Below are 15,209 nucleotides of genomic sequence, written 5' to 3'. Positions count from 1 at the left end.
GAGATAGGGCCCAAGGGGGTAATGAGGTTGAAGGGGGTTATAAGCAAGTGGCTGATGTCCCTTTGAGACACAGGGCAAGCTAGGAATTAGGCAGTTTTAGGGACACTACAGGAGGGGACCTTGGAGAATTGAGGAAGGCTTCAGAGATAAGGGCAGCAAGAGGAGTGTAACCAATTCCACTAGGAAAAACAAACATCCCAGGACCAAGGACGACATTGTTAAAGCTAGTCCTGGTTTCCTTTAGGTGGTAAAGGGAGGCAGAGATTGGAGAAATGGAGAATGGTTTAATTTATGGACACATTAGAAGGGCAGCTGTTTAACTTCAATGCAGGGATGCTCATCCAGAGGACTGGGCCATAAAGATGCAACAAATGGGGAAAGAGAAAGCTGTTAGATAAGGAATGTGAGGATCCCCCACTCAGTAGCAAATTAAGTGAGACAGCCGAGAACTAACCAATCACAAAGAGACTGGTGGAGCTTTAGAATAATTAGGGAAAGGTCTATATTCCCTGAGACACGACTCCACTTTGGCTTCCTTGCCCCTCTCATGGCCTGGTCCCCTGGCCTGGGAGTCCCCACTTTATTTCTGTTCTTTTTCTCCTCAATAAACTTCTTCTTTCTCTAAACAAACCTGCCTCTTCTCGCTTGTTTGCCTGAGCGTCTGCGAAGTTCCTGCTGTGGCTTCGTGAGACACCAACCCGTGGGGGTCTAGTGGCTGGGACTCAGCGCTGCCCCTGCAGCCTGGGATCCGTTCCTGGCTGGGAGACTAGGCCTGACAATTCCGGTATCACCTTTAAGAAGAGGAGGACACAGCAGCTGACTACCCACAGAGAAGCAGGCCAGGCAAGGATTCTGAAGGCCCGCAGGGAGTATGTATGCCAGGGAGAGAGGACCCCAGAAACCCAAGCTACCAACCCCTTGATCCTGGACTTCTAACCTCCAAAGGGTGAGAAACTAGGTTACTGTTGCTTAAGCCATCCGGTGGGGTGTTTAGTCGTGGCGTGTGTCAGGCAGGAGGCAGGGTCCGGGTAGTCTCAGCAGCCCCAATACACGGCCATTAACTCAGGCTGAGTGAGGCCTACCGAGTTATTATAACACAGGAAGCAGCATTTTCCCCACTGGAGAAGGGAGGCCAGGTCACCCACACTCTGACTGTCCCTGTCTCTAAGAAGAAACCACACTCCAAGATCTACTTTAGATAAAGCAAAGTTTTCAATACTTATTAACCCTCTATGCTAAAAATCCCTTCAGGGAAGCGATACAGAACCTATCACGACTGCAAGAGGTCACAGCATAAAGAAATACAAGTTCCAGAGAGTGAGCCCTAACATGACGCTGCACTAAAGCTGCTTAAGGGGAATCTCCATCCTCTTCTCAGGGAGCAGCAGAGCCCGGTGCTGACTCCCTCATGCTGAACTGCAAGAACTTTAGTGAATTCTTGCCTGGTACTTGCAAGCATCTAAATAGATTCTTTGGATTTGGTTAAGCAGAAACTGTTCAAGGAGGACGAATATTTGGAAGGGAAAGGAAATAATACCTGAGAAGAAGACAAGAAAAGTCAGACTCGGAGGGGGCGAGAGAGGGACTACCATTTAAGGTGGCGAAAGATCTGCAACAGGACGAAGGTTCTCAACTGTAGCTTTGCTGTTCAAGCTTGAAGAAATTGCTATTTAGTCACATGATATCCGTAAACAGAAACCCTGGGGTAGCTTCAAAAAACTGCTTGGCAAATCATTTTGCCGGTTAGGTTTACAAAAACCATTAAGGTACTTATTTACTTTGAGGACCAAAACTAGAGGAAGAATGATGCGATTATTTTTTTATTTATTTTAGGGTACAGAATATTTTGGGGTTTGATTAAAAAAAAAAAAACTTGGACATCTGTGACCAGATCACACCACTCGACACGACTTCCTCTCTCGCTCTTCTCGCTGCCGAGTGGCTCCAGGAGAACGAACTTAAAACTAGTGGCTAAAGAGAGACAGAAGCGATAATTCTGCTCACCCCTGACCCTGTTGACTGAGTTGAAGGCGGGAAGGAGGCATGTCCACGGCCTGTGGGAAACACGCCTCGGCGCTGCGCTTCTGCGTTGTGGCCACAAGGTGGCAGGAGAGGACAACATTTCCAACCCCGCCGCCGACGGGATCTCCTCAGACCACGTGGAGGAGGGAAAAAAATCAGCCCAGGACAGTGAACAAAGGGAGGAGGGGGTGACAGAATGCAGCCGCGTCCAGGAACAGGGTGAAATCCGAGGGCTCTTCTCCTCCAATTAAGGCAGCTGGAGGGTTGGCGCTGCCGCCAACCCCCAGATCTTAAAGATGGGGCACACTGAATAGTGCAAGAAAACTTTATTTTGGAAAAAAGTGACGGGCAAACCCACATAGTTTGGACCCTGACCCGTGGTCGCGACTTCCTTTAGGGGGTCTGATGCTGTGACAGGCAAGACTTCGTCCCAGATAAAACCCACACCCACACCTTCAGGGCAGTGACAACAGAGAAAGGAAAAAGGTGATTTAGAAACCCGGAGAGGGACGGCGGGTGGGGGTGGGGGGTGGCGATTTTGTAGTTGTTCAAAGAAAAAGTATTTCTGACACCGGTATTTCCTGAGAGGGCACGACAGGGTGGCAGAAAAGGTTAACGCATTTAACGAAAAAAAAAAAAAAAAAAAAAGGATTTAAGCGCTATGGAAAGATGCATGAGAGCGAGAATATCAGGATTTTCGCCGTCGTACCTGGAAAGCCTCCGCCCCTGGTTTTCCCAGCCAGCCACATCTTCATACCATCTCTTACTTCTGGGCACTTTCCAGGAGTCCGCGTCTCTTTAAATACTGCGTACTGAGAAAGAAACTTTTTTTTGCCCTAGACTAAAATAACCCAAGTCAAGCCTTTGTTCCACGGCAGCAATGCAGGTAACGCCCCGCGGCTTCTGATTGGGCAGAAGCCCCGTTTGAAAAGCCCGCCGGGGCTGCGAGGTCCTAACCGCGGGCTTGCAAACCCCAGCCCTCCTCGGGCCTGCCACGTTGCCCTCCCTGCACAGCCCGTTTCTACGCCTCCCGAGTCAACACTGCCTTTCCCAGAGTTCCCGGGTCCTTGTCCTGACATTTTATCCGTAAGCAACTTGCCTGATCTTTCAATATTCCGTTTGAACTTTGGTATAAATTACAACTCACCCTAATATCTCAGAAGGGCGGGCAGGGCTGAGGCTCAGTGCGCAACGGTTAGTTGTGGGACATGGGGACCGACAGGTTCACTTTTCTCTAGGGATACAACAGCCGAACACACAACCTGTACAACTTGCAGTTCTCGGTTCCAGCGCCCTGGGCAGCCCTCAGATAACGCCAAGCCAAAATCTTACTTTGCGAAGAAACCCTCCGAGAAACGCACAACCCAGAAAACGGGTTGTTTGGCCAATCGCAGCCCAGGCGGACTTTACAAGCAGGGTTTCTGCCCACTCAGAAACGCGGGGCCTTACCAGCTTTGCTGCAATGAAGCAAAGGCTTGACTTATTTGCAGCCTGGAGCAAAAATGAGCTTTTCAAAAGGTGTCAGAGAACGCATAATAAAGCGCTTGACACGGCCTCGAACACTCCGTAAATATTAGCGCAAGGCTTAACTACCAACCCTTTTCCACGCCTACCAGCCCCCCGCCCGGCCAGGACCACACTGTAGACGAAGGCAGCCGGCTACTTCCCTGCAGGTGTGGGTGCCCTTCACCTACACCCATAGCGGGACAGCGCGAGTACAGTTCTCTTTGGAAAACGTGGCGGCTCTGAAAAGAGCCTTTGGGGCGCGGCCGGCCGGGGCTGCGCGGGCCTCACTTGGAGCTGGTGTACTTGGTGACGGCCTTGGTGCCCTCGGACACGGCGTGCTTGGCCAGCTCCCCGGGCAGCAGCAGGCGCACGGCCGTCTGGATCTCCCGCGACGTGATGGTCGAGCGCTTGTTGTAGTGCGCCAGGCGGGACGCCTCGCCCGCGATGCGCTCGAAGATGTCGTTGACGAACGAGTTCATGATGCCCATGGCCTTGGACGAGATGCCCGTGTCGGGGTGCACCTGCTTCAGCACCTTGTACACGTACACCGAGTAGCTCTCCTTGCGGCTGCGCTTGCGCTTCTTGCCGTCCTTCTTCTGCGCCTTAGTCACCGCCTTCTTGGAGCCCTTCTTGGGCGCGGGCGCGGACTTGGCCGGCTCAGGCATGGCGAGCAACAGATGGAGGAAAATGAAACGCCGGAGGCCGGCGGCACCGCCTTAAATATACAGCCTTATGTAAATGAGGTGGACTGGCGCTGCCCGGTGATTGGTGCTTCCTCTCCGGTGACGCCACCGCGCCGGCTTCACCCAATCGACACACGCATGCCCCATCGTCGCGCCCCCATTGGTGCAAACAAAAATCTCAGAGTGGCCAATCGCACAGCTCTTTTTTCGCGCCCCGCCACCACTATAAGAAGCTTAGGTCGTTCTCGCTGGCGTGAGAGTCCCGTGCGCGCTGATATTGTGTACGACATGTCCGGACGCGGCAAGCAGGGCGGCAAGGCGCGCGCCAAGGCCAAGACGCGCTCGTCGCGGGCCGGGCTGCAGTTCCCCGTGGGCCGCGTGCACCGCCTGCTGCGCAAGGGCAACTACTCCGAGCGCGTGGGCGCCGGCGCGCCGGTGTACCTGGCCGCGGTGCTGGAGTACCTGACGGCCGAGATCCTGGAGCTGGCGGGCAACGCGGCGCGCGACAACAAGAAGACGCGCATCATCCCGCGCCACCTGCAGCTGGCCATCCGCAACGACGAGGAGCTCAACAAGCTGCTGGGCAAGGTGACGATCGCGCAGGGCGGCGTCCTGCCCAACATCCAGGCCGTGCTGCTGCCCAAGAAGACCGAGAGCCACCACAAGGCCAAGGGCAAGTGAGATGTGGACTAACCCTTGAAGAAAACCCCAAACAGCAAAGGCTCTTTTCAGAGCCACCCACAATTTCGGCGGAAGAGCTGAGCACGCGCTGCTGAAACTTAACCACAAATTCCTGGGTTGTGTTGAATTATGTTACTTATGCTGCTGGTTTGTACCCAGCATGTATTAGAAAAAGCCATTTATTTCGTACTGTCCTTGAGCAGGAAGCATTTCTCTCCTCCCCACCAACGTGTTATCCTAGAAAATTTAAAAAAAATTTCTGGTAATTACTTGCTCAAGCCAATATGTTAAGTAAATAGTAAGCACTTTTTGCTTATTGGCAGAACTTGAAAGGTGCATTCGTGTAAAGACATAAGAACTTAAGCCCTATTACAGGAAGGCCATCCTTGATCTATGTAGACCTCTCATTAGTCCGGGGGTGTTAATTAAGGACACAATTCACGTATTAAAACTGCAATTAGTATTTTATTGCATCAAGATTAATGATGTCATAAACACGAAGTGGAATTTAGTCAAACACGTGAGAAGTTTCCCATTCCCACATTACGCTGACCTAACTAATGCGCCGTTGTTTCAGACAAAAGTTGATTAAAATTTTTTTCTTTGTTCTATTATTCTTGCAGTCATTAGAAGCCATCTTGATATAGTTATGAAACAAAACTACTTTTTTAGAGAGACTAACAAATGCACCCACCTTTCACCTACCCTTCACCCCGCCCGGGAAAGGGGAAAACCCCTATGAAAATGTATTAAAGAAAATATTAGGCGCACATTAGCACAAATTCCGGATCAGAGTCTTTTTTCATACTGGAAGCTTAACGTTGTGGCGGAAAACAGTAAACTCCCACAGAATGGAATACAGCAGCAATTCTTTCTTGTGGAAAACAACAACAAAAAACAAACAAAAAAACACCAAAAAGCCAGGAAACCGCGTCGTTTCGGGGGAGGCAGGAAACAAATCAAGACTGGATGCTAAGCCCACCAGGGCGCGCCTGCGCACTTCTGTCCAATCAGGAGCGGCGCGTCACTATAAAGCCCGGTCCCCGCGGCGGCTCGGCAGTCGCTAGTTCCTGAAGCGCAAGTTCCCCGGGCATGGCTCGCACGAAGCAGACGGCGCGCAAGTCCACCGGCGGCAAGGCGCCGCGCAAGCAGCTGGCCACCAAGGCGGCCCGCAAGAGCGCGCCGGCCACGGGCGGCGTGAAGAAGCCCCACCGCTACCGGCCGGGCACCGTGGCGCTGCGCGAGATCCGCCGCTACCAGAAGTCCACGGAGCTGCTGATCCGCAAGCTGCCGTTCCAGCGGCTGGTGCGCGAGATCGCGCAGGACTTCAAGACCGACCTACGCTTCCAGAGCTCGGCCGTGATGGCGCTGCAGGAGGCGTGCGAGGCCTACCTGGTGGGGCTGTTCGAGGACACCAACCTGTGCGCCATCCACGCCAAGCGCGTCACCATCATGCCCAAGGACATCCAGCTGGCGCGCCGCATCCGCGGGGAGCGCGCGTAAACTCGCTGCTCTCTCCAGCCTGCCCGGCCCGTGGACCCTTCCTCCCAAAGGCTCTTTTCAGAGCCACTTTCATTATCACTGACTGCAGCTGTCACTAGGTTGGTGTTCAGAATGTGAATTGGGCGCCTCTTGGGGAAAAGTGGGGCTTATGGTAATCGGGTTTGTCTTAGAAGATGGCGCACAAAGTTGGTATGAACGCCATCTCCAAGCACCTTGTTGGCTATCAAAACTTAAGGTGCTGAATAGTTGCTAGATTAAAAAAGCACCGTCCGCACAGAAAGTGGGTCCTTTGACTTAAGACTGGAAAAGAACTTGGGAGTTTACACCATTCCATTTATCATATAAATGTAGGAGCAGAGCTGGCGCCCCACCCCCGCCTTTCGAGAGGAAGGTGCTTTCCACGATGTCGTTCCTCCATAGCTTTGACTTAACTGCCCGGGGTCGCAGGCGGTGGAGAGCACATGGGTGTTGTGTTAGCTCTGGCAGTGATGTGGTTTTGCCTGGCATCGTATCGTGGATAGACCTCACGTTTTCAGAGACTTGGTGTTTAAAATGCAACTTCATAAAGAACAAAAGGCTGGGATTTGGCTGGAACTGTAGCTCTTTGTCCAGAAGGCTGGCTAATGCAGACTGAGCCTTTTCATTCAAAAAATTGAGTTTCTTGTTTAGCAATAACACCTGGTAAACCTGTGGGAGAAAGATCTGAAATGCTTATATTTTCCATCACATCCATCCCAAGTATTGGTGTGAAGTAAGGAAACACCCTCTGGTTTTATCAGCCTCCAGGAGCCTGATAATACAGGCACCTGCCATCCACATCCAGTTCCAGAGTTGTGGCATAATGTGGCGTTCCCTGAGGCAGAGACCTCAGACCATTTGGGGTAGTAACACACTCACCTCACCTAAGGGTCTCCCTAGGACTCATCCCTTGCCTAATACACACACATTAAATCCTACTGCCAATTGGAAATAGTGTTCTCCCAAATCTGAGTCTAACTTTTAAGTCAAATTTTGCTCCATTTTTTTCTCCCACAGAATAAACATGTCATTAGGTCAGAGAATTTTCTTTGTTCTGTTCAGTTTTGTTCCTAAATAGGAAAGTCCATACACACGGGAGGTGCTCATTAAATGCTGAGTGAATGTACTGTTAATTTTAATCAAGATAGCATCTGAGCTCATCCCACCTCAACCTTACACCTTTTATCCCAGATATGTCCCTACTATTTTGATTCCCATGGTGAATAGATCCATGGTATTGACAATGAAGATATAAAGCTCTAAAATTTCTAAGCTATTTTCACATGTGTTTGTATGTGAGCCTCATAATAGTCCCCAGTGTATATTACACAAGATATATATTACTCCCTTAGTAGCTCTGGAAAATTGCTTTCCCAAAAGGGGGCAAAACTGGGCCAGTATCCGTTTAGTATTCTTGCACAACCCAGGATGAGAAAGAAGTGATCTGGATAAGCCACCAATGGGTGTAGGAAAATAAAGGAGAATCAGTTTAAGAACCAGTTGGTGCAGAAAGGTCTGTTAACCTTTCACTGGGAAGTCAGACATAAGGTGATTCTAAAGTCTTCCAACTCCTCAGCAAGGCTGGGATTTTAGTCTTCTGAGATCTGTACTTCAGAAACCAAGGGTGCTGTGGATAATTGAGGATGTTTTCTTTTCTTTCTTTTCTTTTTTTTTTTTTTAAAGATTTATTTATTTATTTATTTATTTATTTATACAAGCACTGGGTACAGTCAGAAGCCCAGGAGGGTGAGAGAATTCACCAGAGCCAGAGCAGGGAACAGAACAGGCAGACTGATGAAAAACACTGCTGAGGGGAGCAGCAGGAGTGGCAGGAGAGGTCTGTCCCACCATGTGGGACCCTCGCAGGTGGCTGGGGATCGAACTGGTGCTGCAGAGGCTGCGGGCAGCTTTGCAGCCCAGGGCTCAACTGCTGTGCCACTAGGGGAGGCCTGAGGATGTTTTCTATGGGTTCCCTTGAGCTGGTTACTAACTGGCCACTCATGGACATCTGCGACGACCTATTTGCTGTCTGCAAATCCCAGCAGAATATTCCTTGACCACCTACAGAGCATAGCCCATATGTCAAGGTAGGCCGGGGGATGCCTAGGCTGCTGATGACCTGATTATGTGACTATCTCCATGGTGGACTCGGACAACTCTGCCTGTGATAACATCACATACTTTGCTGATACAAATGTCTCTTATTTATATATATATATATAAAGCTCTATTTACTTTGTTTTTTAAAATTATTTTTTATTTATTTATACAAGCACTGGGTACAGTCAGAAGCGCGGGAGGGTGAGAGAACTCACCAGAGCCAGAGCGGGGAGCAGAGAAGGCAGAAGGATCGAAGTACACTGCTGAGGGGAGCAGCAGGTGGCAGGAGAGGTCTGCGCGCCATGTGGGACCCTCCTCCGGTGGCCAGGGAGCAGCTGGGGATCGAACCGGTGCTGCAGAGGCTGCGGGCAGCTTTGCAACTCAGTGCTCAACCACTGCACCACCGGGGAGGCCCTACAATTGTCTCTTGACGTAGGGTCACAGTGTCTCCTTCCCTGTCCCTCATAAAAGTTTGTCCCCCACTCCTATCCCACCCTCTGGACTTTATTCCTCATACCATTGTGGCACGATCAGCTTTTACTAGCCAGTGTGCTTCAATAAGTGGTACAAGGACTTCTGCTGAAGTAGCAGATCTTGCCTTGCAAACCTGCTCCACAACTGCTGGGTCCCGCATCTGGTTCCTGCCGCAAAGCAGCAACAAAGTTCCTGTCACAACAGTTTTATATTTGTAGGCTAAGTCTGGGCATAGAAAAGTCATTTTAGGAAATGTCCAGAAATTCCATAGCTAGCATGATGTAAGTGGCTCAGTCAAAGCACTGTTGAGTGACTGGAGAGAAGGTCATATGAAGGATACTGCTTCCTGCTTGCTTGCTCTTGGGGCACTCACTTTGGTGGTGGTGGGGGACCCTTGCTGCCACGCTGGGGGCACACTCAGGTAGCCCTAGTGACACAATTACAAATGACTGGTCTCTCAGATAAGCATTAACAAGTTTGTCTTTCCCATATTTCTTGCAGTTTCCCCCTTGTTTGACAGGTCTGTCTGATTGCATTCCAAGGAATAAGAAGTTAAACTGCAGTTGTTGACAAAAGCAAGCTGGCGCCCACCTGTCTCTGTGCTGACCCCTTTTCCCTCCCCTTTGCAGACCCTTGCCCATCTCTCTTTTTTTTTTCTTTGTACAAATACCCCTGCATTCTGCCCAAGAACAGGACAGTGGTCTTTCAGACATGGGTCTGCTGCCCTCCTCAATAGCCAACAAATTAAACCACTTTCCTTTTCCTCAAACTCTGTTTCCTTTTGTTGACTGAGGGAGACAGAGGCCAGTGTCACTAGGAGAGGCCTGAATAGTGAGAAAGAGGTAACTTCTCAACAGTCCAGAAACTCCCAACAGCCCTGAGAGTGAAACATCTCAGGCCACAGTGAACCTCAGAAGACTCGGCCCCTGTGGACAGGGTGACTCTTCACTTGGTGAGTGAACCTGGACCAGAACCATCTGTAACAGGGTGGTCCCCAGGAAAGGGGGAGATTCCAGGTTTCCTGCCCCATCCAAGGGAGGGTGGAACTGAGCAGGGAGAGAAGAGGCTGCAGAGGAGACTGAGGAAGGAAGGAAGCAGGAGGGAGCCAGAAGGAGACCTGGAGGAGGCACATGGAGCAGAGAGACACGTGAAGAGACTGCGCTTGCCTTTTGGTCATGAACTGGTTAGAACAAATGTGGGTGAGAGACCCGTGGGGAGGTGACCATGGTGGTTTTTGTCTTGATTTTGCTCTTTTCCCTCCAGACTTGTCTGGTTGTTGCTGATCCTTTACTGTGAGTCCTCACTGGAAGATGCTTTAGACTTGTGGCAGGCTTTGGGGCCTTGCTATGGGCCAATCCTGCTTGTGTAGACTTTTACCCATGAGGGGATGCATAACTTTGGGTGCTTAATTTAGAAACTATATTCTTTGCCTTTCCTGTATTGTTTCCTAATCGTATTAAAGTTCCTTCGCATTAAAGTCTCATATGTTTTGTGTTGATGTGGCGGATGGCAGAACACATTTAGAGTAGGCAGGTTTGTGGGGTCTGGGGTGCCCCTCTCCCTGTCCTGTAACACATCCAACCACACACTTTCTGATTCCTGATCTTCAGAAATTATGACCTCTTAAATTTGTCCTTTTAAATTGCTAATGTTTGGGGTGATTTATTCCACAACAGCAGCTGATGTGATAGGAAATAAACAATAGGAGTTATCAGCAACAACATTGGGGTTCAGATGATGGGGCAGAGTGTGTGAGGTTCTTGGGTCCCTCTGAGAAAGAATCCAGCAGATGTTCCCATGCAGCAGCACATTGCAAGTTTATTAAGGAAGGGAAAAAAGCAGACACCTGCATAGACACAGGCAGACATCTTTAAAGGACACGAGTTGAGTTTTGACAGAGTAAAGGGTACTCTTTGATGAAAGTATTGTGGAATGTATCACCTTGGAGTCAGGTTGGATTGGTTTCCATAATTCTCTCTGCCCCCACCCCAGGCCGATAATCTTTTCTGACCACACCTCAGATTCCTGGAAACTTCCATAACAGGTTTAGGATTCATTCATCCTCTCTGCTCCTACCTCTGGTGTTGTCCTTTGAGATCTCCCATCCTAAATTTTTCTACTCTCAGCTTCCATCAAACCCACTGAGATGAGATGAACATGGCCCACAGCTCTGCACCCCAACATGGGGAAGTCTGGGTTCACAGGAACTTGCTTTAGTCATTGCCCTACCATCACAGGATTTTCTTTGGCTGCTATCCAGAGAGACTGGGGACCAGAGTTGGGAAGGAGAAAAAGTGCTCACTTTACACCTCTGGCTACTTCTTAGGCTGGTCAAGCAATCAAATCCACATCAGACAGATAAGTAGGAGAAAAAAAGAGATGAATGATATATGTACATATGGGAAGTCTGCATAGACAAAGACTCCAGGGTCAGTGAGAAAAAATGGAGTTATATATGGCCAAGGCACAAAGGAAATCCTTCTCTTCCCCGCTGGTTCTCCAGGCTAGCAAAAAATCAAACAGAGGCCTCCCTGATGGCAGAAGGGGTTAAGACCCAGCCTTTGAAGCTATCCATGGCAGCTGCAGCATGGATTCGATCCTGAGCCCTGGAGCTGCCCACATGGTGCAGAAGAGCTCTCCTGACTCACCCGCTGCTCCCCTCAGCAGTGTACTTCAGTCAGTCTGCCTGTTCTGCTCCCCACTCTGTCTCTGGTGAATCTTCTCACACACTCCCCCCACCTCACCTCTAGCCTGTACCCCAGTTCTTGTATGCATAAATAAATAAATCTTAAAAAAAAATCAAACAAGCATTACTCATTGATAAGAGAAAAAACATATAGATGTTTAATAATGATATATAACTTGATATATTCAGGGAAGAGATCCAGCATGACTTGGCTTTAGATATCACCTTATGTAGCTTCACAGGGGACAGAGGGAATGAAAGGGGAAATTCAGCCAGGGAGTTCATTGGGGAAAACAAAGGTGCTTCCACCTCCTTGTGGGAAAAAAGGGGGATTAGGTCTTCCTGAGATAGAACCTTACACAAAGAAGTTTAGCCTCCACCCAGCATTTAGACCCCTCCCCCAAATCAAGCATTTGCCAGGCATGTTTTGGGGTGGCAGATTTTTGTTCCCTTACAATATCCTGAACCAAGGAATAGATAAGGGCCTGGGGTTTCCAGGAGGATGGAGGAACCTTATGTGACAGGAAAAGGGTATCTCATCTGACAGATGGGAGGCTCTATCACTAGATGTTTGTCCTGCCCATATAGTTTGGTTTTTCTCCAACAGAATGGTTCTTTTCTGGTAATAACACTAGTTCTAGGCAATACCCCCAATTTTCATTTTTAGGTAATGAAGGGAGTGGTAAAAGTTTCTCTATAGCCTGCCAGGCCTAGATTGACATCAGCCTGAAAGAAATTCACATACCAGGTGGCACCTCATGGAAAGGCTTGTTCTTGACAGCTTGTGGAGGCCTATTCATGAGCAATAAAATAAAAGTAAAACTAATTTTTCCTGTATTCAACTTAGCTCTTGACTGAGAGTCCCTTGTAATAAAAAAGTTAAAGTGGGAAAAAACAACAACAACCCACATTTAATTCCACACATAGATATGGGAGCCCTAAAAACAGGAGACTCAAAGGAAGCTAGCAGGGGAGGCATAGCGCCGGCGCCGTCGGTGCCGAGAGGCGCCGGGAAAGGCAGGACGAGCGGACCCCGAGGCCGCGCTGGGGGGAGGCGCGCGCACAGCGGTGTCCGCAGAAGCGGGATGAGGAATTTCGCGCCGGTTTCCTCTCAGACCCAGGAGCTGACGCCCCGCCCCGCCCATCCCCGAAGACGCGGGCGGCCGCCGGGGCCCCGAGCAGAGGCGGCTGGTGCGGCCGGTTCCCAAACAGGTCCGACGCCGCCCTCTATAAGCGCGCGCCGCCGCAGCCGCGACCAGTTGCTGTTTGTTCCTCTCAGCATGTCAGGTCGCGGCAAGGGCGGGAAGGGCCTGGGCAAGGGCGGCGCCAAGCGCCACCGCAAGGTGCTGCGCGACAACATCCAGGGCATCACCAAGCCCGCCATCCGCCGCCTGGCCCGGCGCGGCGGCGTCAAGCGCATCTCGGGGCTCATCTACGAGGAGACCCGCGGGGTGCTCAAGGTCTTCCTGGAGAACGTGATCCGCGACGCCGTCACCTACACCGAGCACGCCAAGCGCAAGACGGTCACGGCCATGGACGTGGTCTACGCGCTCAAGCGCCAGGGCCGCACTCTCTACGGCTTCGGCGGCTAGACTCCTGCTCGATCTGTTTTCAACGCAAAGGCCCTTTTTAGGGCCACCCACTAAGTCTATTAAAGGGCTGTAGACATTGGTTTCCTGTAGTACAGTGTGGAGGGTATCAATGAAGTGGAGGAACAGGGTGCAGCTGATTTGGGGAAGGGACAAGTTTTATTTTTCATTTTTTAAAGATTTTTTTTATCTCTATGAACACTTGAGTACGGGACCAGTGCGGGAGGGTGAGCGAATTCACCAGAGCCACAGCGGAGAACAGAGCAGGCAGAGTAACGAAATACACTGTTGAGGGGAACAGCGGGCGCGGCAGGAGAGGTCTGCGCGCCATGCGGCACCCTCGCCTGTGGCCGGCGATCGAACAGGCATTTCAGAGGCTGCGGTCAGATTCGCAGCCCAGCGCTCCACCGCTGCGCCACCAGGGGAGGTCCACAAGTTTTAACCCCCATCAGTTTCTAGTAAATAGTAAGTATTCTAGCCATAGTCAACCCACTTCGCCCATTTTTTTCCCCTCACATCGCGCCCCCCCCTTTTTTTTTTTTTTTTAAGATTTATGCGTACAAGAGCTGGAGTACAGGTCAGAGGAGGTGGTGAGATTACCGTGCAGTGTGGAGCAGAACAGGCGAAATCGCTGAAATACTGCTGGGGGAGACAGGAGAGATCCGCCGCGTCACATGTGCCAGCTCGGTGGCTGGGGCTCGAACCCTCGTCGCAGTGGTAGTGGATTGCCTTAGTGCCGAAATGCAGCCCCTGCGCCACCAGGGTGCACGCCCCGCTCGTGCTCTGTAGCAAACAGCCTTGGCACTGCAATGCCGAGGGGAGAGCAGTGGCCGCGCCCCCCGGCCAGCAGCGCCTGAAATAACAGGGCTTGCAGGAAAGTGACGTTTCTGCAGTCCACCCGTTTGATCACGATCTTGGGTTTATAAGCACGAAGTATCAATACTGGCACAGCAGAAACAGCTAGAACTTCAAGTCACAACAAAATCTCCATTTCATTCACCCTCAGCTCCTTTTTATGTGAGTTCAGTTAACTTTGTCACTCCCATCCGCTCGCCTTTCACTTAACACAAAGCACTGAGATTCTCAAAACATGTATTATCTGAGGAATTTGGAAGCATCCCAGAGGCTTTTCAAAAAGTGTAAGATATTTTCTGCACACCCCCGTAAAGACCTAAGTAGAGGCGGGAAAACGCTCTGGCCTGAGAAGCTGACTCAAAGGCGCGGGTGGGGGAGGGAGCCGCAGTGTGGACGAATCAGAGCGCGCGGAGCTCTATAAAAGCCGGGTCGGTGGCACGGGCTCTCATTCCTCCAGAGAGCTCTCTCTTCTCTGCTATGGCTCGCACGAAGCAGACGGCGCGCAAGTCCACCGGCGGCAAGGCGCCCCGCAAGCAGCTGGCCACCAAGGCGGCTCGCAAGAGCGCGCCGGCCACGGGCGGCGTGAAGAAGCCCCACCGCTACCGGCCGGGCACCGTGGCGCTGCGCGAGATCCGCCGCTACCAGAAGTCCACGGAGCTGCTGATCCGCAAGCTGCCGTTCCAGCGGCTGGTGCGCGAGATCGCGCAGGACTTCAAGACCGACCTACGTTTCCAGAGCTCGGCCGTGATGGCGCTGCAGGAGGCGTGCGAGGCCTACCTGGTGGGGCTGTTCGAGGACACCAACCTGTGCGCCATCCACGCCAAGCGCGTCACCATCATGCCCAAGGACATCCAGCTGGCGCGCCGCATCCGCGGGGAGCGCGCGTAAACCTGAGACTCAGAAACAACTCTACCCACAAAGGCTCTTTTCAGAGCCCCTCCATTGTCACCAAAAGCAGCTGTTCACTTTAAGCCACGAAAAAGCCTAAGAAAGATGGGCGTTTTATGAAGCCCTTACACTTAGGAAGAGCTTTTTTCTGTTATGTAAGATCAACTTTATTACAAGTAGCCCTTGCTCGTTTATTTTGCGCAG

The 15,209-nt window shown here is 51.0% G+C and overlaps 5 protein-coding genes across 5 annotated transcripts; 4 read left to right on the top strand and 1 right to left on the bottom strand.

Annotated features, from left to right (window-relative positions):
- Nucleotides 1-3,775: 3,775 nt before the first annotated feature.
- Nucleotides 3,776-4,193, bottom strand: LOC311167550 (histone H2B type 1-C/E/F/G/I; the record flags this gene model as incomplete). Its single annotated transcript, XM_084228642.1, has 1 exon — nucleotides 3,776-4,193. One exon carries the CDS (start codon nucleotides 4,191-4,193, stop codon nucleotides 3,813-3,815), a length of 381 nt encoding a protein of 126 aa, XP_084084768.1. The 3' UTR covers nucleotides 3,776-3,812.
- Nucleotides 4,194-4,499: 306 nt separating this feature from the next.
- Nucleotides 4,500-4,894, top strand: LOC311167182 (histone H2A type 1-D; the record flags this gene model as incomplete). Its single annotated transcript, XM_084228017.1, has 1 exon — nucleotides 4,500-4,894. One exon carries the CDS (start codon nucleotides 4,500-4,502, stop codon nucleotides 4,890-4,892), a length of 393 nt encoding a protein of 130 aa, XP_084084143.1. The 3' UTR covers nucleotides 4,893-4,894.
- Nucleotides 4,895-5,984: 1,090 nt separating this feature from the next.
- Nucleotides 5,985-6,440, top strand: LOC311167445 (histone H3.1; the record flags this gene model as incomplete). Its single annotated transcript, XM_084228457.1, has 1 exon — nucleotides 5,985-6,440. The coding sequence occupies one exon, from the start codon at nucleotides 5,985-5,987 to the stop codon at nucleotides 6,393-6,395; it is 411 nt and encodes a 136-aa protein (XP_084084583.1). The 3' UTR covers nucleotides 6,396-6,440.
- A 6,513-nt stretch (nucleotides 6,441-12,953) lies between these two features.
- LOC311167225 (histone H4) lies at nucleotides 12,954-14,129 on the top strand (the record flags this gene model as incomplete). The annotated part of the gene is made up of 1 exon (XM_084228083.1): nucleotides 12,954-14,129. One exon carries the CDS (start codon nucleotides 12,954-12,956, stop codon nucleotides 13,263-13,265), a length of 312 nt encoding a protein of 103 aa, XP_084084209.1. The 3' UTR covers nucleotides 13,266-14,129.
- A 465-nt stretch (nucleotides 14,130-14,594) lies between these two features.
- Nucleotides 14,595-15,005, top strand: LOC311167118 (histone H3.1; the record flags this gene model as incomplete). The annotated part of the gene is made up of 1 exon (XM_084227935.1): nucleotides 14,595-15,005. One exon carries the CDS (start codon nucleotides 14,595-14,597, stop codon nucleotides 15,003-15,005), a length of 411 nt encoding a protein of 136 aa, XP_084084061.1.
- Nucleotides 15,006-15,209: the final 204 nt, after the last annotated feature.

This window comes from Talpa europaea (assembly GCF_964194135.1).
Source record: "Talpa europaea genome assembly, chromosome: 2".
In the NCBI taxonomy this organism is placed as follows: Eukaryota; Metazoa; Chordata; class Mammalia; order Eulipotyphla; family Talpidae; genus Talpa; species Talpa europaea.
The sequence above is the reverse complement of the archived record's forward strand: the minus strand, read 5'-3'. Positions and strand labels throughout refer to the sequence as shown.